The sequence below is a fragment of the Labeo rohita genome, chromosome 5 (assembly GCF_022985175.1).
Source record: "Labeo rohita strain BAU-BD-2019 chromosome 5, IGBB_LRoh.1.0, whole genome shotgun sequence".
Classification (NCBI taxonomy): domain Eukaryota; kingdom Metazoa; phylum Chordata; class Actinopteri; order Cypriniformes; family Cyprinidae; genus Labeo; species Labeo rohita.
Window position 1 is genome coordinate 14,558,023 of NC_066873.1, and position 26,875 is coordinate 14,584,897.

General features: G+C 37.9%; 3 protein-coding genes across 3 annotated transcripts; 1 reads left to right on the forward strand and 2 right to left on the reverse strand.

Annotated features, from left to right (window-relative positions):
- Positions 1 to 24: 24 nt before the first annotated feature.
- Positions 25 to 1,483, reverse strand: mboat4 (membrane bound O-acyltransferase domain containing 4). The gene is made up of 3 exons (XM_051110759.1): positions 1,362 to 1,483; positions 1,054 to 1,278; positions 25 to 975 (listed from the first exon to the last, which is right to left on the reverse strand). Exons 1-3 carry the CDS (start codon positions 1,481 to 1,483, stop codon positions 60 to 62), a joined length of 1,263 nt encoding a protein of 420 aa, XP_050966716.1. The 3' UTR covers positions 25 to 59.
- Positions 1,484 to 3,742: 2,259 nt separating this feature from the next.
- Positions 3,743 to 21,227, forward strand: gldc (glycine dehydrogenase (decarboxylating)). The gene is made up of 25 exons (XM_051110753.1): positions 3,743 to 4,130; positions 4,330 to 4,408; positions 6,253 to 6,388; positions 6,653 to 6,817; positions 6,948 to 7,025; positions 8,833 to 8,980; positions 9,515 to 9,711; positions 9,798 to 9,894; positions 10,280 to 10,385; positions 10,479 to 10,618; positions 11,469 to 11,549; positions 11,643 to 11,740; positions 11,832 to 11,916; positions 12,006 to 12,047; positions 12,163 to 12,305; positions 12,599 to 12,674; positions 14,276 to 14,401; positions 14,819 to 14,968; positions 15,247 to 15,359; positions 15,454 to 15,595; positions 19,630 to 19,741; positions 19,830 to 19,925; positions 20,013 to 20,185; positions 20,522 to 20,602; positions 20,692 to 21,227. Exons 1-25 carry the CDS (start codon positions 3,867 to 3,869, stop codon positions 20,827 to 20,829), a joined length of 3,066 nt encoding a protein of 1,021 aa, XP_050966710.1. The 5' UTR covers positions 3,743 to 3,866; the 3' UTR covers positions 20,830 to 21,227.
- A 42-nt stretch (positions 21,228 to 21,269) lies between these two features.
- Positions 21,270 to 26,427, reverse strand: coq2 (coenzyme Q2 4-hydroxybenzoate polyprenyltransferase). Its single transcript, XM_051110760.1, has 8 exons — positions 26,363 to 26,427; positions 25,587 to 26,010; positions 25,324 to 25,490; positions 24,613 to 24,734; positions 22,907 to 22,992; positions 22,689 to 22,822; positions 22,411 to 22,599; positions 21,270 to 22,228 (listed from the first exon to the last, which is right to left on the reverse strand). The coding sequence occupies exons 2-8, from the start codon at positions 25,885 to 25,887 to the stop codon at positions 22,067 to 22,069; spliced, it is 1,161 nt and encodes a 386-aa protein (XP_050966717.1). The 5' UTR covers positions 25,888 to 26,010; positions 26,363 to 26,427; the 3' UTR covers positions 21,270 to 22,066.
- Between the last annotated feature and the right edge of the window lie 448 nt (positions 26,428 to 26,875).

Consider the following 26,875-nt stretch of genomic DNA (forward strand, 5'->3'; position numbering starts at 1 on the left):
ATTATATTTGATGATGTTTGTATGACATTTATATAATTTAAACTGGTTCTGGTTATTACTCACAGGATTATAATCATCAGAACACTCAGTAGTGGAAACACAGCGATACACGAAGACCAGAGCAGCTTCACTGACTCTAAACTCTGAAGCTCCACACAGACAACAACACATGAAATGGTCAGTTGAGTAAAAGCCCAGTTTAGACACACATACAGACATTTCCTCCACCTGGAGGTAAGCTTTGGATGCAAGAAGTGATGTAGCTTATAGTCTCCCTGCACAGTGACGGCCCAGATGAGAAAGCCCAGAATTTGACCTGGATGAAGGCCATGCCACCACGCTGAGAACCCAAAAGTCATAAACAGTGGAGATCTGTTGGACCTTTTAAAGACCATTCTTCGAAGCCACGCCGCCGTGGTTCTGTTCCACTGTCGCGCAAACGCTGAAGGACGGCTCGATGCTTCAGTCACCCATGGACTGCCATCAGAAAGCCCATCCCATGATGGTTTTCCACTGCCACTGTACCCATGGAAACCTATGCCTGCAGCACTGTTAACACACTCACTGATTTTCCAGTGCACATAATAGTTCATCTTAAGTAGCAGCGACAGGATCCAGATCCATATTATGTTTTGACAAACACAAGCGCTGTTTATTCTGAATGTGAGTGATTTTAAGAGCTCCTTAAGAGGATATTTAACCGACACCAAAACTAATACTTGAAATATCTTTGAAGTAAGCCTCCCTAAATATGGAGCCAACGATGGAGTCGCATTGCAGTCAACAGACTGAACAAAAGTGTTGAAGCTGCAAAGTGGTCCTCCAAGAAGAGCAGGAAAATTAAGTGAGTAGCTCAGAAATGCTATAGGACGGCTGTTTTGAAAGCGACTAGTGACTGTTCCTTCCTGCAGATCAAGTGATAGAGAAGAAACCCTCTGAGTCATCAACATGAGAGCGGATATGGCCAGTAAAAGCCTGTTAGGAATAAAACAAAAGTCAAAATATGATCAAACTGGTTTTGGATTTTATCATACAGTTCATATTTGGAAGTACCTCGAGTCTGGTGTCTCTTGAAGCCAGTATAACTGGTACTGGAGGTACAAGTGCCAACAGGTTTGCCAGCACATCTGCAATCCCAGCATCCACTGATGATTATGCGTTGGGTGTAGACAGTGGATCAGCAGCAGGAGAAGCACAGCACTGAAGAACAGCAATAAGCTAAACGGACCCATTGTTACAATAGCAAGGATGAATCCTCCCAGTGTCAAGTAGACATACCTTACAAGAGGAGACGAGAAGAGAAAGGATGCATTTATCAAAATAACATGAGCAAAAGCATGGATTATGTTGTTATACTGTACCTATTGATTACTGAGAGATGTCCTTTCCTGGATAAACAATAAAACAGAAATGCAAATGGTATGTTCACAATCTGGTAAAACAACTGTGGGTTTCCATCACACAGTGTCCAAACGAGATCCATCACCAGCCCAGAACTGCTCAAGTGATGTGTGATAGTGAAAGAGATATGATTTTGTACAGTATGGCTGACGTACCTTCTATTTGATCTTCAGAGTAAAATGTGTTTCTGGATTCCAGACGTGCATAGATAGACAGACTCTCCGAAAGTCACAGCTGTGTGCTTATTTCCTAAATGGAAACTGAAAGAGTGCCAACCAAGTTATGTAGGTTGGTAAACAATCCTCTCAAACAGGGGAAAAATGGAAATGCTTTTTACACACAAGAGACAGACAGACAAATAGACAGACGGATAGACATACAGACAGACAGATGATAGATGTCACTACCAAAACACAGTAATATATAATTTTATAAGAATGGTTATATTGACCGACTGAGATTTTTTTTTTTTTTAAGATTTAATTTTTGGCGTTTTTTATGCCTTTTTTTAGATAGGACAGTGCAGTTGGACAAGATGCAGAGTGACAGAAAGAGGTGGGATTGGGAAAGTTCCACAAGCCGGGATTCAAACTCGGGACGCCGGCAGTGTAACGGCACTATATGTCAGCATGTTAACCACGAGGCCATTGGCGCCGAGACCTATTGAGATTTTACTTATCTTCCTTGCAAATATATATTTAGTATTTTTTATTTTGAAAAAAAAAAAAATCAGAGGTAAATCAATAATAATTACAATTTTAACAATATTTCAAGTGTTATTTATGAAATCTGTTGTATTTTTAATCCAAATTTTCTTTGTAAAGGGCAAAACGTTGATCATACTGATTTTAAAGTTAAGCACTCATTAGTTTGAACATACAATAAACTGAACACTATCATAACATCTCAGCTGATGACTCAGTATGGTTTATTTTTGACAAAACATCCCATGTTTTGGTCATGACTGCGCATTTTCGGTAGTGACAATAATGTTTTTGGTAACTGCATCACATTACATCATTTAAACTCACATACTAAACCACTACTAAAACATACTAAAGTATACTAAAAATGTGCATAACTGTAGTAAAATTTTGTTTATTTCCCCCAAATAAAAGAATTATGTGTTCCATTTTGTCACTACCAAAACAAAGGTTACATGTTTCGGTCGTGACTGTTAAGGTAGTGACAATTTTATGGGATAACACCATAAAAAAAAACTAAGATGTCACTACCGAAACTTCACCAATACGTTGCCTGTTTTGGTAGTGACAATTTTAGATACTTTTGAAGCTAGATCAAAGATGCTAATCAGCACATGGTTAGCTAGAACAGTTCTGAACAGTTGTACACATATAAAAACTAAATGTTATGGAATAACTCCTAAAAAGTGATTAATTATAGAAAAATAGTTCTTCTTTAAAGTTACACACAGATTTGCCATACTTTTGAACACATTTACCTCAAAATGATGGGCCTGTCTACTCGTCATGTAGCTATGAGAGAGAGTGACATAAATATTTCCTGATCATAAATGTAGGGGTGTAGTTAAAATCAGTCTCAGCCAATGGACTAAAACATACACTGTTTCGGTAGTAAATGCAGGACACTTATTTTTCATAATTTACAAAGAATATAAAAAATATTTTTTGAACTTCACTTTTTTTAAAAATCAAAAAGATATTTATTAAAGCAACAATACAGTAAGTTGAAATTTAGGGGTATGGGTTCAGCACAGCCACCTCCCAATTGAAAGTACCCACTGAGTGATGATTTTATATATATTAAGCTTACTGATATTTTAAATATTACTGTGGGTTTCAATAGATAATAAACGGATCTTAGTAAGCATGACTACTTAAATGCTTTTAAAATGTGTTTTTGATTGTGGGACAGCACAATTTGCACCAGTTCTGTATAATGGCCCTTATATTTCAAGTGTCTCAAAGCTTTTCATTATAATTCATTCTCCTTGGCTTCATCTTGAGAGCTCCCCAGATAGCTGTGTTTTCTTAAAGGATCTAGATTGGATTTCCCAGGTGTGTGAGGATAAGGAACCCGTGAAGAACTCCATTCATTTTCACACTGACTACACCAGCTTTATTCTATTCAGTTTGCTTCGTGATTGTCTCAGCATTTGATTTGGGCGTTCAAGAACGCGAATGCAAAACATGTAAAGACATAGAAAGCATATAACAAGCAGATACCAAGTGTGTGACTAATAAACCTCTGCAAACTTCCCACAGCACATTGAAAGTTATCATTACGGCGGAACCTGGGCGAGTGGGGCTTGTCTCTGCGTCAGAGAGAGTTCCCTTATCGATTGGCTGCTGCTGCCTGTGCAACGAGGAGGCGTATAAAATAGACACTTTTAAGGAATTTCACAGACATTTAGTGGGTTGCACGGCGTGGAAGCTGGCCGAGAGATTCTTTCGTACGTTTTTTGTCAATCTCAACAGAAGAAAATGCAGAGCTGCGCGAAATCCTGGCGTGTTGTCATCAGCAGGTCGATGAAGGCTTGCGCGCCGTATAGGAATATCAGCAATAAAGGGGATGTTTTTAAGAAACTTAAACGTTCAGCTGCAAATGTCCGCTGTATGGGCACCTCACAAGTTTTGTGGTCTAGAAAAATTGAACGAATTTTGCCGAGACACGATGATTTCTCGGAAAGACACATTGGACCGGGTGACAAAGAAAAAAGAGAGATGCTCACTACTCTTGGACTTGAGGTAAAACCTATTTATTTTTATTAAACGTATTTTTATATAGTAATATACTAGATTGGGAGTGTATTTAGTCCGCATTTTAAAACTTTAAGCAATTTTGCAACAAAACTGTCACATTTCCCCGGTTTGTGCTGATAATGATGATGATGATCATAATAACAATAAACAAAATAACAGTTTACACTTTTTCTGTTGATTCCAGTCAGTCGCTCAGCTTATAGAAAACACAATTCCCGCATCCATCCGCCTGGGAAGAAGTTTGAAAATGGACGATCCTGTGTGTAAGTTGCTCTTACTCCTCTCAGCAGCGGCAGACAGAGGAAACACGTGTCGTTTGTTGTTGTGAATTCATCATATATTTGCAGTGAGTGTCTGTATGGTAACTGCGATGTTACATTTTATTCCAGCTGTATTTGAAAACTCCGTCTGGTGTCAGATTTCAGTGCAGCGGAATTATTCATTGCATTAAGGCTTTTTAACAAATATATATTTTTATTTCGAAATATTTCGAATTGGGGGTTTCTAACGAACCAGACTTTAACAAAGGAGTCCATCTGAGCGAGGAATGTAGGTTACACGCTCTTTGTGTGCCAATAGATCTTACTGGAGTGTTTTTCACCGTTAAGTCTTCCTTTGAACATATTTGGAGTTGTTTTTGCGGAGCCCGGCGAGCAGCACCAATCTCCTGACGCCCTCAGCCGATGCCAATAGGATGACAATTAGAGTGTAAAGTTCAGCGTCACACGGCCAGTTTGATCTGGTTAGCAGTAGCATTACATCACGCATGCACAGCTCAACATACAACTTTGCGTAATAACTGACAATTTAACGACATTACCGATAAATAGCAGAGGGCACTTTAAGTTGCATTTGCAACTATAAAGTCTGATAATTATTTTAAAAACATATGCTATGAAAACAGACGGTTTGCGCAAGCAAACATTACATGTGGTACACCATAGTGTGAATAAACACGTTTTAACTTTAATTTTTGCAGACAACGTGACTTTAAAATGTAAAACACTATTATTTGTATGTTTATGCAGATGTATAAAGTGATATCTTGTTTTTTTTTTTTTAAGTTGTATTCTTTTAACAACCCTGTCTTAACTCCCTTCTATTTTTTTTCCTGCCCAAACTATTGTGTATGTGACAAAACGAGGGTTTTAAAATCAATATTGTCATTAAATATACTGTTTCTTGTAGTTAGTAGTTACTCTGAGGTTTGACATATGGCAGGAGTCTGCCTGTGTGTGTCTTTAATGAAGCAAGCCATGCTGAAGCTGATGGGGGGGCTATACTGGATTCTGCTGGTTCAGCTGCACAGAGCTTGATCTGTAAATCCTGCGGGAAATTCACTGCTCAACAATAATAGGCTCTCTAAACTTTCCCTTTTGTAGTTTTATATAAAAAAAAAAAAAAACTGAGTACCTTTTACAATTTTTTTTTTTTTACACTGATATTAAGACAGCTGGCTGTCTTTGTCACGCAAATATTCAGTGTTAAACATGACAAAATGAATTAGTGTGAGGGGGTCAGTAATGTGTATTTCTTCCCCCCTCTCTAGCTGTTTTTACTACAGCATTATCTTTGCCCTGTTCAGTTGCTGTGTTGCTAAGCTGCAGCACAGTGCCTCGGGAATTTGTGTGTCTCTGTATGAACCGGCTTCAGTGCCCTCAAGCCATCAGGAAATGTCACATATGCACTTTATCTACCTTTTTCTACTATGTTAGGAATTGCAAAAACATGTAATGCATGTATTAATTAGTGAGATCATGTGCTCTTGTATTATTCATCAGATCAATGTAGGTCACGCCACGTGATGTTTTTGTAGGCATGTTTAAATGCCAGGTGTATTTGCCAATGTGTGTACAAAGCAATTGCTTTTAGTTATGTTATGTGAGAAACTTTCTAAAAATATTGACTCAGAGTCACTTATGAAACAGAAGGTGGGTTTAATTTGCTGGAACACAAACCTTCAGGGATTTCCATGAAAGACTGGCATGTCAAATCCAATTTTTATGACTATATTAATGACTTCCAATAAAAGCTAAACCACTGTGTAAGCATCTCATCCCTGTTTTATTAATATAGGATGTCTTACATTTGTGCTTAATCACTACAGGTGAGAACGAAATTCTTGATTCGCTTCAAAAGATTGCGTCGAGGAACAAGATGTGGAGGTCCTATATTGGAATGGGTTATTATAACTGCTCCGTCCCACCAGTCATACAAAGAAACCTGCTAGAGAATTCGGGATGGTATGTGTCTCTTGCCAATTGAAGCATATATTTTCGCTTCTGGCGGAGCAAAGGAAAAAATCCTTTGTTTCAGTCATGGGACTTAAACATTTCAGCCATGAGTTCATTAGTTTCTCATGTTCAGTACAGTTCTAGTCAAAAAACAAATTGCATTTTGATGATTTTTATTGCATAAATGAGTAAGCGTGCCCAGCACAAGATAAATCTTGACTCAGGCTGATGGTCTTTGGTTAGGAATGTAGTGAGTTTTTGTGTTCTCTGCAGGGTGACTCAGTACACCCCCTACCAGCCTGAGGTCGCACAGGGGCGTCTGGAGAGCTTGCTCAATTATCAGACCATGGTCTGTGACATCACAGGAATGGCAGTAGCCAATGCGTCGTTGCTGGATGAAGGTACTGCCGCTGCAGAGGCCATGCAGCTCTGCAACAGGTTAGTGCACTAACTGCTGTTTAGCCTGTTAGCCAACACCTAAACTAAGTCATACAGGTCTTTAGAGTACAAGATGGTGTATCCCCAGGGCTGGGAGTGATAATTAATACTCACTTGTTCCTTTTTAAAGGCAAAACAAAAGAAGAATATTTTACATTGACCCACGCTGCCATCCACAGACGATTGCAGTTGTGCAAACCAGAGCCAAGTAAGGAAGTTTGCTAATTTGTAGAATAAAAAATATCTGTCTGTCTACCCGTCTTTCTGTCCATCTCACTCTTTATCTGTCTCTCTAGCTCTATTGCTAACCATCTATCTAGCTCTGTCTATTCTATACGTCTGTCTCTCTGTCTCCCTCTGTATGTCTCTATCATCCTTCTATCTGTCCATCTCTCTATCTGTTTTTCTATCCTTCTGTCTCTCTATGTGTTTGTCTCTGTTTGTCTGTTTCTCTCTCTATCTCTCTGTCCATCCTTCTGTCCATCTGTTTCTCTGTCTGTGCCTCTGACTCTATCCTTCTACCAGTCTGTCTTTCTATGTATCCTTGTCTATTTCTCTCTCTATCTATCCTGTCCGTCTGTCTCTCCATCTGTGTCTCGGTCTCTGATTGTATCTCTCTGTTTGTCCTTCTAGCTGTCTATCTGTCTCTTAGTCTGTATGTCTGTCTCTATCTTTTGTCTGTCTATCTATCCATCCGTCTATTTTCTGTCTGTCTCACATGCCCTGTCCAAATACCCACGCTTGTGGTCTTGGCCACTTGATATCATGTGCACGCAACAGGAAGTAAGTGCACAAGACTGTCCCAGGTCTTAAAAACACCAAAGCCCAATGCTTTTAACGCACATTAAATCCACACTATTTCGAATACCGCTCTGGAGCAGTGAAAAGTTTTACACACACTTGTGGTCTCCATGCTCATTTGAACACTTGGGCCAAATACAGGAAATATGTCTTCTTAAGTGGTCAAGTGCAAAGACTTCAAGTGTGGGTATTTGGACAGGGCATCAGTCTCTCTACTCATCAGTCTTTGTCTGTCTCTGTCTCTCTACCTGACTGTCTGTCTCACTGTCTATCATTCTATCTGTCTCTATCTCTCTACCTGACTGTCTGTCCTTCTCTCTCTGTCTGTCTACCCATCTGTCTTTGTATGTCTCTATCTCTACCTGACTGTCCTTTTGTCTGTCTTTCTGCCTATGTCTCTGTCTCTATCTTTCTACCCTCCTGTCTATCCTTCTGTCTCTGTGACTTTATCCATCTGTATTTGTCTCTATCTGTCTCTCTACCTGTCTGTCTCAGTCTATCCTTCTATCTGTTTTCTGTCTGTTTCTGTCTCTCTCTCTCTCTCTCTGTTTAACCATCTGTCTTTGTCTCTCTCTGTCTCTATACCTATCTGTCTGTCTCTCTGTCTGTACTTCTATCTGTCTGTCTTTCTGTCAATGTCTCTGTCTCTATCCTTATGTCGGTCTATCTACCAATCGGTCTTTGTCTCTCACTGTCTCTCTACCTGTCTGTCTATCCTTCTGTCTGTTTCTGTCTCTCTACCTGTCTTTTTTAATCCTTCTGTCTGTTTTATGTCTCTTTCTATCTCTCTTCCCTTCTGTCTGTCTCTTTACCTGCTTGTCTTTGTCTCTTTATCTTTCTGCGTCTCTCTATCCTTCTGTCTGTTTTCTGTCTCTCTCTCTCTCTTCCCTTCTGTCTGTCTGTTTCTTTACCTGTTTGTCTTTGTCCCTTTATCTGTCTGCCTTTCTGTCTATCCTTCTGTCTGTTTTCTGTATATGTCTCTGTCTCTCTCTACCCTTCTCTCTGTCTGTCTCTGTCTTTTTACCTATCTGTCTTTGTATCTCTATCTCTCTACCTGTCTGCCCGTCTTTCTCTCTCTCTCTCTCTCTCTCTCTCTCTCTCTCTCTCTCTCTCTCTCTGTCCTTCTATCTGTTTATCTATGCCTCTATCTACACTTCTGTCTATCCTTTAAACCATCTGTCTGTCTGTATTGATTTAAAGTTTGTATTCTTTAGTTACATTGGTGTGAAGACTGTTCTCAAGCTTCCTCATGAGATTGACTTCAGTGGGAAGGATGTTAGCGGTGTGCTCTTCCAGTATCCAGACACTGAGGGCAGAGTAGAAGATTTCACTGCACTTGTTGATCGGGCTCACAAGGGTGGTGTATGTATCTCTCACCTCTTTTTGTTTAAAAATCATTATAAAACTCACGTTTACAATTTCTAATAACAGTTTTTTGCCTGCATTAGGTTTTACTTGATCCATTCACACAACTAATTTATTCATCCTCATGCCGCTCAACCTGTTTGACTTGTTGTGTTTTTCCCTTCGTGAAACACAAAAGTAGACATTTGAAAACACACTGTTCTTTCCATACAACTAAATAGTTTAGAGCTGTCAATCACTGATGTGAAACCTGGTGTGACCCATCCTTATTGGCAAGTTTGACTATATGGAAAGAAGACTGTTTGAATTTGAATATTTATACAAAGATATTTTACAAAACAACAAAGTCATATAGGTTGGGAATGACAAGGTTGAGTAAATGATGATAGAGTTGTCATTTTTGGGTGTAAATTCTGAAGAATCTACTAGTTTTTGTGCACAATTCTATTGATCTATTTGGTTTTAGACATGTTCGAAGCAGCAGATTGTGATAACTTCTGTTTTTTTTTTTTTTTCTTCCTCCCCTCAAAGGCACTGGCTTGCTGTGCTACAGACCTGCTGGCACTCTGTGTGTTGCGTCCTCCGGGTGAGTTTGGAGTTGACATCGCCCTGGGCAGCTCTCAGCGCTTTGGAGTGCCTCTTTGCTATGGTGGGCCTCATGCTGCATTCTTTGCAGTCAAAGAAAATCTGGTCAGGATGATGCCAGGAAGGATGGTTGGAGTGACCAGGTAAGCCTGTAATTTATAGTCTCAAAGCTTCAGTGTACATTTCCCCATCAGTGCTGGTATCAACTGTCAAATGTTTCCTGTTACAGAGATGCAGCTGGTAAAGAGGTTTATCGTCTGGCTCTTCAGACCAGAGAACAGCATATCCGCAGGGACAAAGCCACCAGCAACATCTGCACGGCCCAGGTAGAGATTAACAAATCTGAAAATACAGTTTGTCTATCCACCTTTTTCTTCCTGTAAGAGTGGGTGCAGTCATTTGTAAATTTTATAGGTGTGGACTCTGGTCTCATCCTCGTCCAGCTATTTTTAGCTGTACTAAACAGCTTATTTTGCTGCTTGATATTGCAGATTGGTGTGTCTTACCATATTATTTTAATGTATTATCTTAATTAAGAACACACTTGTTTGTAGTCCAAGCATTTTACCGTTTACTGCCCAATGTCATTCTTCTCATTATTTTCCTATAGAGGCTAAAGAACCCGAAGTCTCACCTATAGGTTAAAGAAAAAGGTGGATGTATTTGTGAAGATGAATGTCTGTACTCAATTTTTCTTTTTTTTTCATTTAGGCTCTTCTTGCAAACATGGCTGCTATGTATGCGTTGTATCATGGTCCTCAAGGATTGAAGCACATTGCAGAGAGAACACACAATGCAACGTTGATTCTCGCTGAGGGCAAGTTATTCAACTCCTGTTTCCTTTTCTTTCTTTGAATAAAAATTTGATATGAAATTTTGCAATACTAATTGATTCTCATTGTTATAATAGGGCTGAAAAGAGCCGGGCACAAACTCCAACATGAGAACTTCTTTGACACCCTGAAGATAAACTGTGGTGTGGCCGGCAAGGATATCTTGGAAAAAGCTTCACGGCGGGAAATCAATCTACGGGTGTACAGTGATGGACTGGTGAGGCCTGTGAAAATGTTTAAAATAAAAACACAAATAGACAATGCATTAAGAGCTGCCAGGGTGTAAACTTTTGAACAGAATGGAGATTTTTTTTGTTATTATTATTATTTTGCCTAAATATCATATGTATTCATTTTGTACTGCCCTTCAGGAGCTACAGAAGATACTTGCATGTTTCCCAGAAAACAAAATAAGTTAAATTTAACCTCATCTTCAAATTCAAAAGTTTTCACCCCCAGCTCTTGATGCATTGTGTTTCCTTCTGAAGCATCAGTGAGCGTTTGAACCTTCTGTAATAGTTGCATATGAGTCCCTCAGTTGTCCTCAGTGTGAAAAGATGGATCTCAAAATCATACAGTCATTGTTGGAAAGGGTTCAAATACACAAAAATGCTGAAAAAAACACAGAATTTGTGGCACCTGAAAGATTTTTCTCAAGGTCAACAGGCAGTTTAGGATAAACAAGGGACTCATGAACAACTATCACTAAACAAAACAAACAAAAAAAAATACAGCTGTAGATCATTCAGGTAACAACACAGTATTAAGTATCAAGCGTATGTAAACTTTTGAATGGGGCTAATTTTTATAAATTATTATATTATAATTATTTTTCTCTTGTGGACTATATGTAAATGTCTTTTATGTGAAATATCTTATTCAGGTCGATACTAAATAAACAAAAAAACATGCTTTTGTTTGATCCCTCTTATTTTGGTAAAGTAATTAACATTTTCCAGATTCTGCAAGGTGTGTTTTTTTTTTTTTTTTTTTTTTTGTTGTTTTGTTTTTTTTTTCCTTATTCATTTATTCAGTGTTTTTAATGTAGTTTGTTGATGTGCTTTTAGCTCGGAGTGTCTCTGGATGAAACGGTCACTGAGAGAGACTTGGACGATCTGCTCTGGATCTTCGGCTGTGAATCCTCAGCTGTAAGTTCTTGCCTGATTCAAGATTTTAATAATTGCAAGAAATCCTCTAATCTTCTTACCCCAACGTGATCTAATCTTTTTGACATTTATCAGGAGCTTATTGCTGAGAAAATGAGTGAGCGAACAAAAGGATTACTGGCAAGCCCTTTCAAGAGAACCAGCAAGTTTCTTACCCATCCAGTGTTTAACAGGTTCGATAGCTAGCTGTTGTTTCTAACAAATCTGTTGATCAATGAAACTTGCTAAATGTATAAATTTGTTTTTTGTTGCGATCAATTTCAGTTATCACTCAGAGACCAATATTGTACGTTACATGAAGCGCCTGGAAAATAAGGACATTTCCCTTGTACACAGTATGATTCCTTTGGTAAGTAAAGCATCAGTATGCTTTGGTGTTTATCCATTGTAATGATTCTACATGCAAACATTACAGTAAAACTCTGCTGTTGAATTTAGGGTTCGTGCACAATGAAGCTGAACAGCTCCTCAGAGCTCATGGTGAGTCAGTATTAATCTGCTGTTTTATGTCCACCCACCTCACTGTATTTCTGGCATTGCCTCATTTCACCCAGTATGATCTTTTCACCATTTCACTGTAATCTTTTCACAACAGCCAATCACCTGGAGAGAATTTGCAAACATCCATCCTTTCGTGCCACTGGATCAGGCTGAAGGTTATCAGCAGCTCTTCAGACAGCTAGAGAGAGACCTTTGTGAGATTACAGGATACGATAAGATCTCCTTTCAACCAAATAGGCAAGTGTCCTGCCTGATATTGTTGTCATGATATCAACAATGTGATTTATTCTAATTTTAGTCAACTGTGGTGTTGTATTTGGCAAAGCAATGTCAACATGACACATTCAGGTCTCTAGTTCTGATAAGCTTTGGGGGTGTGTAAGCATCTATGCGTTCTGCTTGGTTGACACTTTATCAGGATCATTAGCATACTGTACTCTTGGCCAAGAGCCTTTTGAAGCAATCTTTGAACTCTGCTGTGCTGAGGCAGGAGGGTTACATGATGCCATTGATTTTTCTTTGTCCCGTAGTGGTGCGCAGGGGGAATATGCAGGCTTGGCTGCAATCAAAGCCTATCTAAATTCCAAAGGAGAATCTCACAGAACAGTGAGTATCATCCCACAGTAAAATACCCTGTAGCAAAGTCTCCTCTCATTTAACCTCATGTTTTACCTCAGGGTCATTTAAAAACATACATGACGTTTGAAGTATCAGGTAACATGGGTAACAATCTGATAACACGCTTTGAATGTCCTCCATAAAAAAAAAATTATGTAATAATAAATTATACCTTTTATATAATTATTATATAATATATACACATACATACATACATATGTGTGTGTGTGTGTACACACACACATATATATACATATACATATACATATATACAGACACTCTTTGTTGTTTCTTGTATTATTTTCAAAGTGTCACTATGAAACTATGAAAATGATCAATTATCAAATATGTCACCCATAAGTGATTTAACCCCTGACAAAAACAGAATTGCTGCTGAAAGGAAAGCAAATGGTTTTTGAGTAATGCAAAAAGTGGAAAATGGTTGTCAGAAGAGAAAATAGCTGAAAAAGTGGTAAAACGTTAATGGGGAGTGGAAAGTAAGTCAGTGATAAGAACATTTAGTCAAGTCATTGCAGTGTTTTGTAATCTGGCCTTTGTTTTTTCTATCATCTTCCTAATAAGCAGATCTTAGATAGCGGATGCAGCTCTTAAATCAGCCAAGGTTCAAACTGCCATGGTTGAGTAAATAGCCCTAGAAAGCAACCACCCCATTACGGGATTCAACTTTAGTGCAAGACACCATATTTGGATATTTTTAAGACATGCAGTCCTTGGATGATGCATTTGTTCATGGTGACCTGTTCGAAAATTGCATCATGTTAAGCGTTTGGGCCACTTTGTTCTTAGAAAAAAATGTTTGTTATATAGTCTGACATTGACATTTTATTTGACATTAATTGTGAAGTGAGAGACACTTGATTAAAACGGAATACACCTTTACAAGACTTTTTTTTTTTTTTTTTTTTTTTTTTTTTTTTTTAAACTTACTTTCTGCATTTTTCTCCATATAATGGACTGGTATGGTGCCCTGATTTTGAACTTCCAAAAGGCAGTTTAAACACAGCTTCAAACGATCCCAAATGCGGTTGTAAACGATCCCAGCTGAGGAAGAAGGGTAACGAAATGATTAGTCATTTTCATTAAAAAAAATACAATTTAAATACTTTTTAATCTCAAACACTCATCTTGCCTTTCTCTCCCTGAACTCTGTGTATTCTGACTCAAGACCAATCGTATTTTCTCCCTCAACTTCAAAATCATGAGATGGGAGGTTTTCGACATACCCTAACTGTCATGAACTGAAAAAAAAAAACAAAAACAGTTCAGGCAGAGTAAGACCAGATGAGCATTTGGCATTAACAAGTATATAAATTGTATTATTTTTATGAAAATAACCGATCGTTATGCTAGATAAGACCCTTCTTTCTCAGCTGGGATCGTTTACAACTGCATTTGGGATCATTTGAAGCCGCATTTAAACTGCATTTTGGAAGTTCAAAATCGGGGAAATATATCAGTCTATAATATGGAGAATGGAGCGATGTGATTTTTAGTGGTCAGTGAAAAATAAACACGTTTTTGTCATTGTCAATAATCTTCAATATCAAATCTGTTATGAATTTATTCAGGTTTGTCTGATTCCCAAATCGGCTCATGGAACAAACCCTGCCAGTGCTCAGATGGCAGGCATGAAGGTTCAGGTGGTGGAAGTGGATAAAGATGGCAACATCGACGTGTCTCACCTTAAAGCCATGGTATGCACAATGATTTAAAGTTCACATTTTTGTCAACAGGAAGCCTTTATCTTCTGTTAGAGAGCTATTTACACTGATACTTTTGTCTATGATAGCATTATCTTGTCAGTGTTAAAGGTGAAGTGTGTAATTTCTATACCACTAGCGCCATCAAATGAAATTGCCAAATTAATACTAAGGTTCAAGCTGAATGTACCTCCTGTTTGCCATTGGTTGAGCAAACAAATAGTCCAGACTATTTGCTCCTGTGTCATGATGCTTAATCAAACAGAGCAGTGTTTTGAAAGATCAGCATTTATATAGCTTTTGGAGGGAGACAACCTGTGGATAGCTTGGTTGTGGATAGGAGAAAGTGTTTAACATCCATAAAAAATGTTTAACCTTTACTCAATCAACTACATGTTTTACTTTTGTTAGGTGGACAAACATAAGACCAACTTGGCTGCCATTATGATCACATACCCCTCAACTAACGGTGTGTTTGAGGAGAATGTGAGCGAAGTGTGTGAGCTCATCCATCAGAACGGTGGACAGGTGTACCTGGATGGGGCCAACATGAACGCACAGGTCAGATGAAGTACAAACAGTAACATTTTACAATATGCTAGTAATCTACATTAGTTCTGATATGGACTAACATTGAACAACATGTTTTTACAGCACATATTAGTCTTGGTTAATGTTAACTCCTACTTTTTTCTTTTTTTGTATATGCTTTATGAATGCACCATGCACCATTTTTCTGAATTAAAAAATAATAATGATTAAATGCTGAGAGAACTGAATTCACAATGAGTTTTACATTGAACATTCATGTTCTTACAAATTTTTTTCTTGTGGTTCAGGTTGGATTATGTCGACCAGGAGACTATGGCTCAGATGTTTCTCACTTGAATCTCCATAAAACCTTCTGCATTCCTCACGGTGGCGGCGGCCCTGGGATGGGACCAATAGGAGTGTAAGTGTTTTGAAGTGAGCAGACCTGCCGTACTGAATCTACCAGAGCAGTTGATCGGGTTGACTCCAGTTAACCATATGGCTTTTTCTAACAGGAAACAGCATCTTGCCCCCTTCCTGCCCAGTCATCCAGTGGTAAACATGCAGTCCAGTAATACAGGAAGTTCTCTGGGCACCATCAGCGCTGCTCCCTGGGGCTCCAGCGCTATCCTCCCCATCTCATGGGCTTACATTAAGGTCAACACACATTCCGACCAATACTAATTATTTTCAGGTTATGGCATAAAAATAGAACACTAATTGTAAATCTTACAAGTTAATTTAGGCATACTAAATGGTATAGCATAAACAATGGATATTTATTTTCTAGATTTGCCAAAGATTACATTTGGTAAAGGAGAAGTTCACGCCCAGAACAAAAATGTACAAATAATTTACTCACCCCCTTGTCTTTTCATGACACATTTCAGGATTTCTCTCCATATAATGGGCTTCTATGGTGCCCCCAAGTTTGAACTTCCAAAATGCAGTTTAAATGCAGCTACAAAGGCCTCTAAATGATCCCAGCAGAGGAAGAAGGATCTTATCTAGAGAAACGATCAGTTATTTTCTAAAAAAAAAAAAAAAAAAATTATAAAAAATAAAAATAATAAAATTGACAATTTGTTAACCTCAAATGCTTGTCTTGTCTAGTTCTGCGTGTATTCTGTGTATTCTGGTTCAATACAGTTAGGTTATGTCAAAAAACTCCCATCTCATTTTCTCCTCCAACTTCAAAATCGTCCTTCATCGCTGCAAAAGTACTGACCCAGTGTTTACAAAGTGAACATGCAAAGAAGATGAAAAAACAAAAGAAACGGCAGTGTAGGACAATTTTGAAGTTGGAGGAGCTACCCTAATTGTATTGAACCGGAATACACAGAGTTCACGCAGAGCTAGACAATAGAGGATTTGAGGTTAAACAGTATGTAAATTGTCAATTTCTTTTTAGAAAATAACTGATTGTTTCGCTAAATAAGACCCTTCTTCCTCAGTTGGGATCATTTAGAGCCCTTCGTAGCTGCATTTTGGAAGTTTAAACTCATCGGCACCATAGAGGTCCACTATATGGAGAGAAATCCTGAAATGTTTTCCTCAAAAAACATAATTTTTTTACAACTGAAGAAAGACAGACATGAACATCTTGGATGACAAGGGGGTGAGTAAATTATCTGTACATTTTATTTATTTATTTATTTATTTATTTATTTATTTATTGTTCTGGAAGTAAACTTATCCTTTAAAGGTCCCATATTGTCAAAACTGAAATTTCCTGTTTTTTTTCATGATAATTGAGGTCTAGGGGCTATGTAACTACCATATAAGTTTCAAAACAGTCAGTCCACAGTAAAATGCACACAGCCTGCATAAAGTAGCTGTGCCTTTTTATAAGCCGCTGTGACTTCCGTAAAAATGTGACACCCGAACTACTCAGTCACCGCCTTTAGTCACCACCATCCCACCCTCCTTTTGCCAAACCCACAGACATCGTGTCCATGCCATTGCTGAGCAACAACAACTGGGAAACAAGTTGAGAAAACGCTGTTTAGTCGATGGATGTCAGGAAACTACATCATTGCACAGGCTTCCGAACAACATTAATATAAGAAACCAGTGGCACGTCAGCTTTAGCGTCTTTCACACAGCGATTCTGGAAAATGCACGGATAATGTGTCCCATAATTTGTTCCAGAATTGTTTAATTTGGTTCATTCACACAGTGATTTTCCGGAATCTGTGCATGCTTTACACACAACCTGTAAAGATCCCGTAAAGAGATGTGACGTGTAATGCGACGCATACGTTGCACTAAACGAAAGCTAAACTGACAAGCGATCTGCGCTTCAGCGCGCTGATTAACTCCCTGATCCCTGCTTCATTCCAGTTTGCACATTTTTTTTCATCGTTTAGAGTCACACAATAACGTGCATAATCACTACAACACAGCCTTTATGGCATTGGTTTTGGCTTTTGTTCACACAGCGCTCGTTCCGGGACTGATCCCAGTAATTTTACTATGTTCTCAATCATGGATCGTTCCCGGAATCAATCCTGGGACGTGTTTGCATACACACAGAAGGCAATAGTTACGTAGCTTACTGCATTCTGTGTTTAAAGTGTTCCTATTATGCCATTTTAAAGGTTTCTAATATTGTTTTATGAGTCTCCTAAAACAGGTTTACATGTATGCAAGGTCAAAAAACACTTTAGTTTTCTCCAAAAATAGATTTAATTTTACCTCATTTCTAAATGATTTGTAAACGACTCTTGCGAAGAAGTTCAAAGAATCAGTCTCTCTAAACCCCTCCTTTCCGTGAGCCCTCACTGCTGTGATTGGTCATATGGCGCAGTCCTTTATGATTGGTCTACCGTGTACAGCGCTTGTTGGAAAATGAAACGCCCATTGCCATAACTGACTGACAGCCCTGGAGGCTTGTCAGTACATAAAGATGGCATCGATTCTACCATACCAATTCGAGCCAGAGTCTGGCGATGAAACGGCTGAAGTGGCTGATCGACAAGTTAGCACGGTCTACCGTGGAAAGTGCCCGCAATTTGCTTATGTAAGCGAACCAGGCACACCTCTATGTTGTAAACTTCAACGTTGTATAATGCATGAAGGCGGCTTTCACACCGAACGCAGAAAGCACTGCACTGGTTCCGTGCAGCCCTTCAGAGCGCAGCGGCAAAAAAATAAACTCATGTAAACTATGAGTGTGGCGCTTTGGTCGACAGAGAAACAAGCCGTCCTCGCGCAGTGCAAGCAATGGAAATTAATAGTTTTCATAGCGCAGCACTTTCATCATTCGGTGTGAAAGCCGCTTTGTCATTACTCCAACTAATGAGACCGACAGACAGTCAAGCTGCATCAATCACAAATTTTTAGACTACAGTGGGTCCACAGCTGAACAACAGAACTACAGAAGCATGAATTAGCCAGTTAGCATGACATGTGCAGGGTTGTTACACAACATAACATACACAACTAGCTATTTTGAACAATGGCTAGAAAATACAATCTTTGTAGATTCATCTTTTGGAAGTGAATATAAAACAAAAAAACTCGCACAGCGTAGGAAACAGCGTCTTCTCGACATGACGTAAACCACATGAAAATTTTACTGTTTGTGGGCGGGCAAGTTGTTCGCGACGTAGAACATTAAACGGATGTTACTTTGTGACGTATAGCCATAACAGAAAAAGATTCGAATTCCTGCCGACTCGTTCAGGCGATTGTGAGCTGACTTTTTTTTTTTTTTTTTTTTTTTGATGGACAATAACTTTATATATCGTTCACTGTCGGCTTCACAACTTTGCAGATAGTTTATGTTCACATATAGCTACATGACACTGCATGAATGGTCGTATTTGAAAAGGCATAATAGGAGCACTTTAAAAAATAAAAAAAATAAATAAATAAATAATTACCATTCTGAAACATCCTGTTGAGTATCAGCCACAGCAGGCTACAACATACATGACCCTAATTACCTGTGGTTGGCCTGGCCGTGCGTCACTCAAAAATCAACAGACCAATCAGGAGAGATGCTCATGAATATTAATTAGACAGGCCAAAATCGACCTGTTCTTGACAGAGCTCTTAAGAGAGGAGCTGTAAAAATATATTGAGATGGTTTTTGGCACTTACACTGCAAATATATATTCTTAAGGACATCAACAGCTAAAATAAACCTCCAGAAAGGTGTACAATATGTGACCTTTAAATATCCTAATTGAACTATGGCCTAACCCTGGCTTTGTCTGTGAAAGCAGGCCTTAAAGATTAACTTGAAGTGAGTTTCAAATGAAAGCAAAGGCAATATAAATGTGAATGGCGGAAAGGAGCAGCACACATAGCCAATACCAATAAAAAAATAAATAAATAAATGCAATGTCTATTTACACGTAGTGCAAATAGCCCGCATTTTATGGCAAAGGCTATTTACAGCAGCTCATATAATTGTACTACAATACTGAGCTACCGATATCTGCCACTATTTGCACTAGCATAAAAATATAAGTATAAATAGCATGTAACTACTATTACTGCAAAGAAAGTACTGCTATTTTTACATAGTGTAAATAGAATCTTGCTATTTGTACTTGGTGTAAATTGCATATCTTTAAAAAAAAATGCTATTTTCACTTGGTGTATAAAAAAAAAAAAAACCCTCTAAAATTGGCTGATATGATATATCATCCTAATTTACTGATTTTATTTATTTTCAACAGATGATGGGTTCAAAGGGTCTTGCTCACGCTACGGAAGTGGCCATCCTTAATGCCAATTACATGGCTAAACGACTGGAAAACCACTACAAAATTCTTTTCAGGGGCTCTAAAGGTTGGCTTTATTGAATAAAATACATTTTTGATTTTTAGAAATTAAATAAAGTTCCTCACAAACTTTTCTGATTATTTTGCACTTGCAGGATTCGTGGCTCATGAATTTATTTTGGATGTGCGACCTTTCAAAAAGAGTGCAAACATTGAGGCAGTCGATGTAGCAAAAAGACTGCAAGATTACGGTAAGTGGAAAAACATTTAAAGCCAAAAAAATATTTACTTTATGGATATGTCTGACAATTTGATTCTCCACAATCTTTTTGTGACAGGTTTTCATGCACCAACCATGTCGTGGCCTGTGGCTGGAACTCTGATGATCGAACCCACAGAGTCTGAGGACAAGGCTGAGCTCGACCGCTTCTGTGACTCACTGTTGGCCATCCGACAGGAAATCGCAGACATCGAAGAGGGCCGGATGGACTCAAGGGTTAATCCTCTCAAGGTGACTGTTTTAAAGCTTAACTATCTTAACTTGTACCTGGAACATTCCTTATCGGCAGCATCTGTGCAGCTTTAATTGTGTGTACAGTAATGCACATACACTGGAAGTCTATGGAGCATAGCACTATATTTGTGTTCCTAGTCACATTTTATGCCCAGAAGAGTTAATATAAGTGCTTTATTAAAAACAAACTTCTCATTTCTGCGTTCAAACCATTTGGATTGTCTTTGCCCTGTAGGCTTTCATTAAGTGCACTAGTAGTTTATGCATTAATCACATAATTCTAGAACTGAGCATTTATTAAATCTGGATTTTTTTCCATTATGTCTTCCACAGATGGCTCCTCACTCACTGGCCAGTATTACCTCTACCACATGGGACAGGCCTTACTCCAGAGAGTATGCTGCGTTCCCCATGGTGTGTATCTTGCATCAAAATAAAAATACATAAACCTTACTTAACATGAATGACACTCATTTTTAAAATCTTCAACCCTATTATTTCAGCCTTTCGTGAGACCTGAGACCAAGTTCTGGCCAACAATTTCAAGGATTGATGACATCTATGGAGACCAACATCTTGTCTGCACCTGTCCACCCATGGACGTCTACGAGTCTCCATATGAGGAAAGGGCTTCTTCGTGACCTCATTACTCAATGAAATGCTATGTCATCCAAATGAAACATTCCCATCAAATATGATCATTTATGCTTCCCTGTAATTACGGTCTCTTCGGTACGTTCATGGTGCCTCAGATTTCCTCTTGCATACAATGCACAAATAGCTGGCTTGTCCTCCGTTACTCTACTAAAAAATCCAAATCTGATTGAGATACTGTAATCGACCTGTATAGGGGTTCACTTTTGTTGTTTTTATATTTTTATTCACTGTATAAAAATATTTGGGTGTTTTTGGTCTGTTTGTAGGCTTAACTTACTGCCAATGTTAACATTAATTTTATAGATGTAATGCAATGTAAGTTTTCTAATTATTTAAGAAATAGAGCCTGTTTGTAGCAATTTAATAAATATTTTAAAAGGAACATTGGTTTACATTTGTTTCCTAAATGGTATTATTTAGGGATCGGACGATTATTGGCACTAATTAAAGTTTTTATGGCTGTCGGTAGGGCTGGGCGAAATGGGCAAAAAATTATCATGACAACTCTTTTTCGTATTAGTTGATATTGACAATTATCACGATAAATGTCACATTTTTATTTTAAAGGCAGATTTTTGCTACAATGTGAAAGTTGTTAAAACCAGACAATTAAATGTGACTTTACAATATTCTTTACAGTCAGAACATGACAAACACTTTTTTTAATTAATCTGTAAAAAATAAAATCCCCTTTTTCAAATCGAGCCATTCTCAGATGCCTGTTGTTGTGGCGTCACACCCACAGAGGCCGCTCCCACGATAATTGATTGACATGAGCGTTTTACCTCAAATCAGCTGTAACAGTCCGCCCTCTTTGTTTCAATGCCGGAGCAGGGATGTAAGTTAGACAAGAATATCTCCGATTGAGCGATTGAGGTGTCGTGTTGCTGGATGTAATAATGAACATGGTGGTTGTCATTTACTCCTGACATCTTGAGCTAAACATTTTAACGAACTCTTGTCATCGTTTATCAAGGAAATTCATATCGAGAGATAATTATCGTTATCGATTTATCGCCCAGCCCTAGCTGTTGGTTTCGGTCATTTTCAAAACTGATTTGCAGATAAAATAATTTAAAAGCATTTAAAAAGTTCTTATCAGAGCCCTTGTTATTCTTAATTTTGACACTCATTTTAATTTTTACACCAGACATATACATCAGTTCAAAATAGTTCAGTCAAACCCTAGTATTATTCCATGTCACACAACCAGCATGCCTTCTAATTTGAAACGGAGTTAAGCTGCGTTTCGTACTGATGATCGTTTCTCTTTTTCCATAAGTTTCCAGTCACTATTCCTAAAAATAAAAGCAGTCCGAGGTTTCGGTTTGAAGCAAATTTTTTCCAGCAGTCCTCAGGTCTGTTAATGTCCACAGTGTAGATCTGTTGAACACAGAATGAAAGATTCATTCTCAATGTAACATTTATTTTAATGTAATAAATTCTTTAAGAGCTTTTCTCTGCAAATATTGATATGCAGTTGATTAATCTGGCATATCATGAAGTTTTTTTTTTTTCAAATGCTCAATCTATAACCCTAGGCAGGCAACTATTATCTTGCTCACCTGATGTGTTAGATGAATGGCCACGGCAGACACTGCACAATAGTAGGGCAAAGTCTGGTCAGCGTTCATTCCTGCTAGAACCAGTCCTGACAGCATCGCCCCAGTGAAGCCGCTTAGCCACAATTTGGTGTTCTCCTGAAACCTCAGAGCGGTAGACTTCACGCCCACTTTTAAATCATCATCTTTGTCCTGCTCGAGACGAGAAAATAGATCACAAAATGTACACAAATGTATGCGCACATTTATGTTGAGGTGTGATAACAAATCAGATACTTTACCTGATGGGCGTAGATTGTGTCGTAAATTAATGTCCACATGACGCCAGATACATAGAGAGGTAAACACACAGACCAGTCACATGATCCCTTCACAGCAGACCATCCCAGAAGAGCACCCCAATTAAAAGTGAGACCTACAGGGGCAACAAATGTACAGAATGTTTAGTCTTAGAAATACTTTTGACAAATTTTCGTTTAGTACATTAACGGTAACTCACCTAAAACAAACTGCGGCCAGTATGTGATTCTCTTCATGAGAGGGTACGTAACCACCAGTGACAAAGAGGCGGCCCCAAGAGCTATGCTAGAGACAGATGGGAAGTGTCAGTTCATCAGTTAGTAAAATTAAAGTCAGCATGAAACAGAAATTGCAATCTTCTTTTCATCTCTATCTAATATGAAAGCCCATTTCCACCACTGAATTAAAAAAAAAAAAGGTAATTGCGACTTTTTATTTTACAATTCTGACTTTCACACTTGCGAGTTATAACGGCAGAAATGCAGAATATAAACTCAAAATTGCGTGAAATAAAGTAAAGTAAAATAAACTCACAATTCTGACTTTATAACTCACAACTGTGAGTTCATATCATGTAAACTCGCAATTGCGAGAAAGTTAAAATTGCGAGATTAACTTTTTCCCTCACAACTGTGAGTTTAAATCTTGCAATTCTGACTTTTTTTCTCAGAACTGATATAAACTCGCAATTGCGAGTTATAAAGGCAGAATTGCAAAAGATAAACTTGAAATTGTGAGTTTATATCACGCAGTTCTGAGAACAAATGTTAGAATTGTGATATGTGAACTCACAATTGCGAGACAAAAGTCAGAACTGCAAGATATAAACTTTTCTTGCAATTGCAAGTTTAAATGCAAGTTTAAATTTTGCAATTCTGACTTTTTCTCTCTTATAGAACTGTGAAATACAAAGTTTAAAAAGGCAGAATTGCAAAAGAAAAACTCGAAAGATATACACTCACAATTTGGACTTTTTTTCTCAGAACTGTGACTTTATAACTCGCAATTGTGAGTTTATATCATGCAATTCTAAAAACAAAAATTCAGAATTCATATGTGAACTCGCAACTCCGGGAAAAGAAAAGGTAGAATTGAAAGATAAACTTTCTTCTCGCAATTGCAAGTTGAAATTTTGCAATTCTTTTTCCTCAAAACCGACATAAACTCCCAATTGTGAGTTATAAAGACAAAACTGCAAAAGATAAACTCGAAATTGTGAGATTTTTTCTCAGAATTGCAAGTTTATACCTCGCAATTCTGACTTTATAACTCGTGACTGAGAGTTTAAAATCACACAATTCTGAGGAAAAAAAATGTCAGAATTGTGATATGTGAACTCTCAACTGTGAGATATAAACTTTTCTCACAATTGCGAGTTTATAAAGGCAGAATTGCAATATGTAAATCTTGCGATTCCGAGAAAGAAAGTTAGAAATGCGAGATAAAAAGTCGCAATTACCTTTTTCAATTTTTTTTTTTTTTCCAGTGGCATAATCTAAAGACTTTAAGATATAGCAATAAGATAATATGTCAACTTTAAAGTTTAAATTTAATCCAGTCCCAAATGTTGGAAAAATATATAAAAATATTGGTAACACTTTAGGTTAGGGACCAATTCTCACTATTAAGTAGTTGCTTATTAGCATGCAAGTTACTATCATATTGCCTGTTTATTAGTACTTACAAAGCACATATTAATTCTGCATTATTTTAAATGATCGTATTTTTGATCTCTTACTTCTATCCCAAACCTATACTTAACAACTACCTTACTATTAATAAACAGCAAATTAATAGTTTATTGAGGTAAAAGTCATAAATAATAGTTAGTTAGTAGTGAGAACCAGTCCCCAAACTAAAGTGTGACCAAAATACTGTGTAAAAATCCTGTAAAATATGAAGCACCTGTAGTAATTGAGGCAGAGCAGAACCCCCAGTGCTAAACTCAGCTGGCCTCCGAGAAAAACCAGTGCTTGAAACTGTGTGATCTCCCCTGATGCAATGGGCCGAGTGGATGTTCTCGACACCTATCAGAAATATGACATATCTCAACATCAGATTCCAACAGCAGCCAAGATCAAATCCAGGTAGTCTAGTTTCTTTCCCAAACCTTGCTAAACTTGTCTAACTGTAACAATCATGTGACTCACCTTTTCAAGATCCAGCTTGATTAAAAGAAACATTAATAACCCACATAATTGAATACTCATACCAACATTATTCATTCAACTTCTTTAACATTCATGGAACCTTTCTATTTTAATGATGTCTTTACTACCTTTCTGGGCTTTGAATGTGGTAGTACAATTGCTCTCTATGCCGGGTCAGAAAGCTCTCGGATTTCATCAAAAATATCTTAATTTGTGTTCTGAAGACGAACAATTTCTTACGGGTTTGGAACGACATAAGGGTGAGAAATTAATGACAGAATTTTCATTTTTGGGTGAACTATCCCTTTAAGTCTTATTATGTGACGCAGGTAAGAACAGGAGATATGTCAGGCTGGCTGTGGACCAACAGATGGCAATAATGAAATTTAGACCACTAGTGGAATAGATGAGGAAAAGTAAATGTTAAAGGGAAGAACATGATGTGGGAAACAATCTTTCCTCTTACCTTCTTATCAAAGTCTTTATCCCACATGTCATTAATAGTGCATCCTGCTCCTCTCATGAGCAAAGCTCCCACACCGAAGAGCGCAAGCATGCGCAGATCAGGAAGGCATCCCGGGTCTGCCGCCAACCCAATACTCCACGTACAAGGTAGATACAGCAGCCATGTTCCTACAAGAACACAAAATAACTATTATAACTATATCCTGAATTTGCAAGAGCTTCCTGGATAACAACACATCACATCTCTGTTTGACCTGAGCTCACCTATGGGTTTGTCCAGCCTCATCAATCTGAGGTACGGCTGAACGGATGCTGGGGCTGCGTTCACAATCCCAGCAGGCGTGAGGCTAAAAAACCTTCCACAGTTGTGACTTGCCAATAAAGGAGGCCATGTTCTCTGTGTGTGATCGTCAGTTTTGTTTAAGCGAGATCCAGGATGACAGAAGGCTGTGGTTTTGTTTTCATGCTGCCTTCTGAGACTTGAAAGATGGGCAGAGCAGATCTGTGGTAGACTCCTCTTCAATGCATGTGGCTTAATCAGCGCCAGTAGTCTGGTGGACATCATCTTGTCTGTTGAGCTGTCATGACCAACTTTTTGCAAGAGATGTCACGACTGCAAAGTGGCGAGGCGCTGCATTGTATACTTGCATTCATGTGCAAATGAGGGAGCCCTTTAGGAACAATGAACCTACAATACAAACAGCAGAGAACACAATACACAGTATTCAATACAGATTACTGACGAGTCATGAAAATGCCAAGTTGAGTGAATAAGGCTTTTTTTTTTTCTTTTAATACTGTGTGCCAGTATTCTGTAAGTGTACTCAAACTCAATACAATTTTAAGCTGCTTCTGTTACACTGAACACTTGCTGTGACCATTAAAATGCCCCTGATTGACTAACTACAGGTGTTACAAACAGCAACAAGCGTCGCTAATATGTTATACACGTTGAAAAAAGGCAAATGAGTAACGTCAACTATCTTAGCCTGTTGAATCGTTTGTAAATCATTCATTTCTATATGACATATTGAACTTACAGCAATGTGACAGCTGAACAATTTTGAAGTCCTTGTTAACGTGTGCGCCAATGTCGTGTTCCCCCTGAAACGTTTGCTTTCTGTATGGTTCCGCCTGGTGGTTTAAATATTTCTTTGCTCTACTGTACATGCTGTTTTCAATGATATTTAGATACCAATTTAAGATTACGTGTACAGTAATATCAAAGTCAACAAATGCTATAAAACACAGCATTATAAAATATGCTTTAATAGTTACACCAAAGCAATGTTTTTTTTTTATTCAAATGTATTAAGTCAAATTAAAATGTAACGTACAGTTATATGACACCGTTTATACTGATTATGATTATGTCTTTGCAAAGCAAGTACTATAAGTACATTAATAAATAAATATTATATATTTATTTATTAAATAAATAATTAAAATAATATAAATATTTTAATATGTTACTATAGAATGGTCATACGTTAACCAAGCAAACATGCCATTTAAAATAACAAAATGACAGATATTTTAAATGTGGAGAGAAA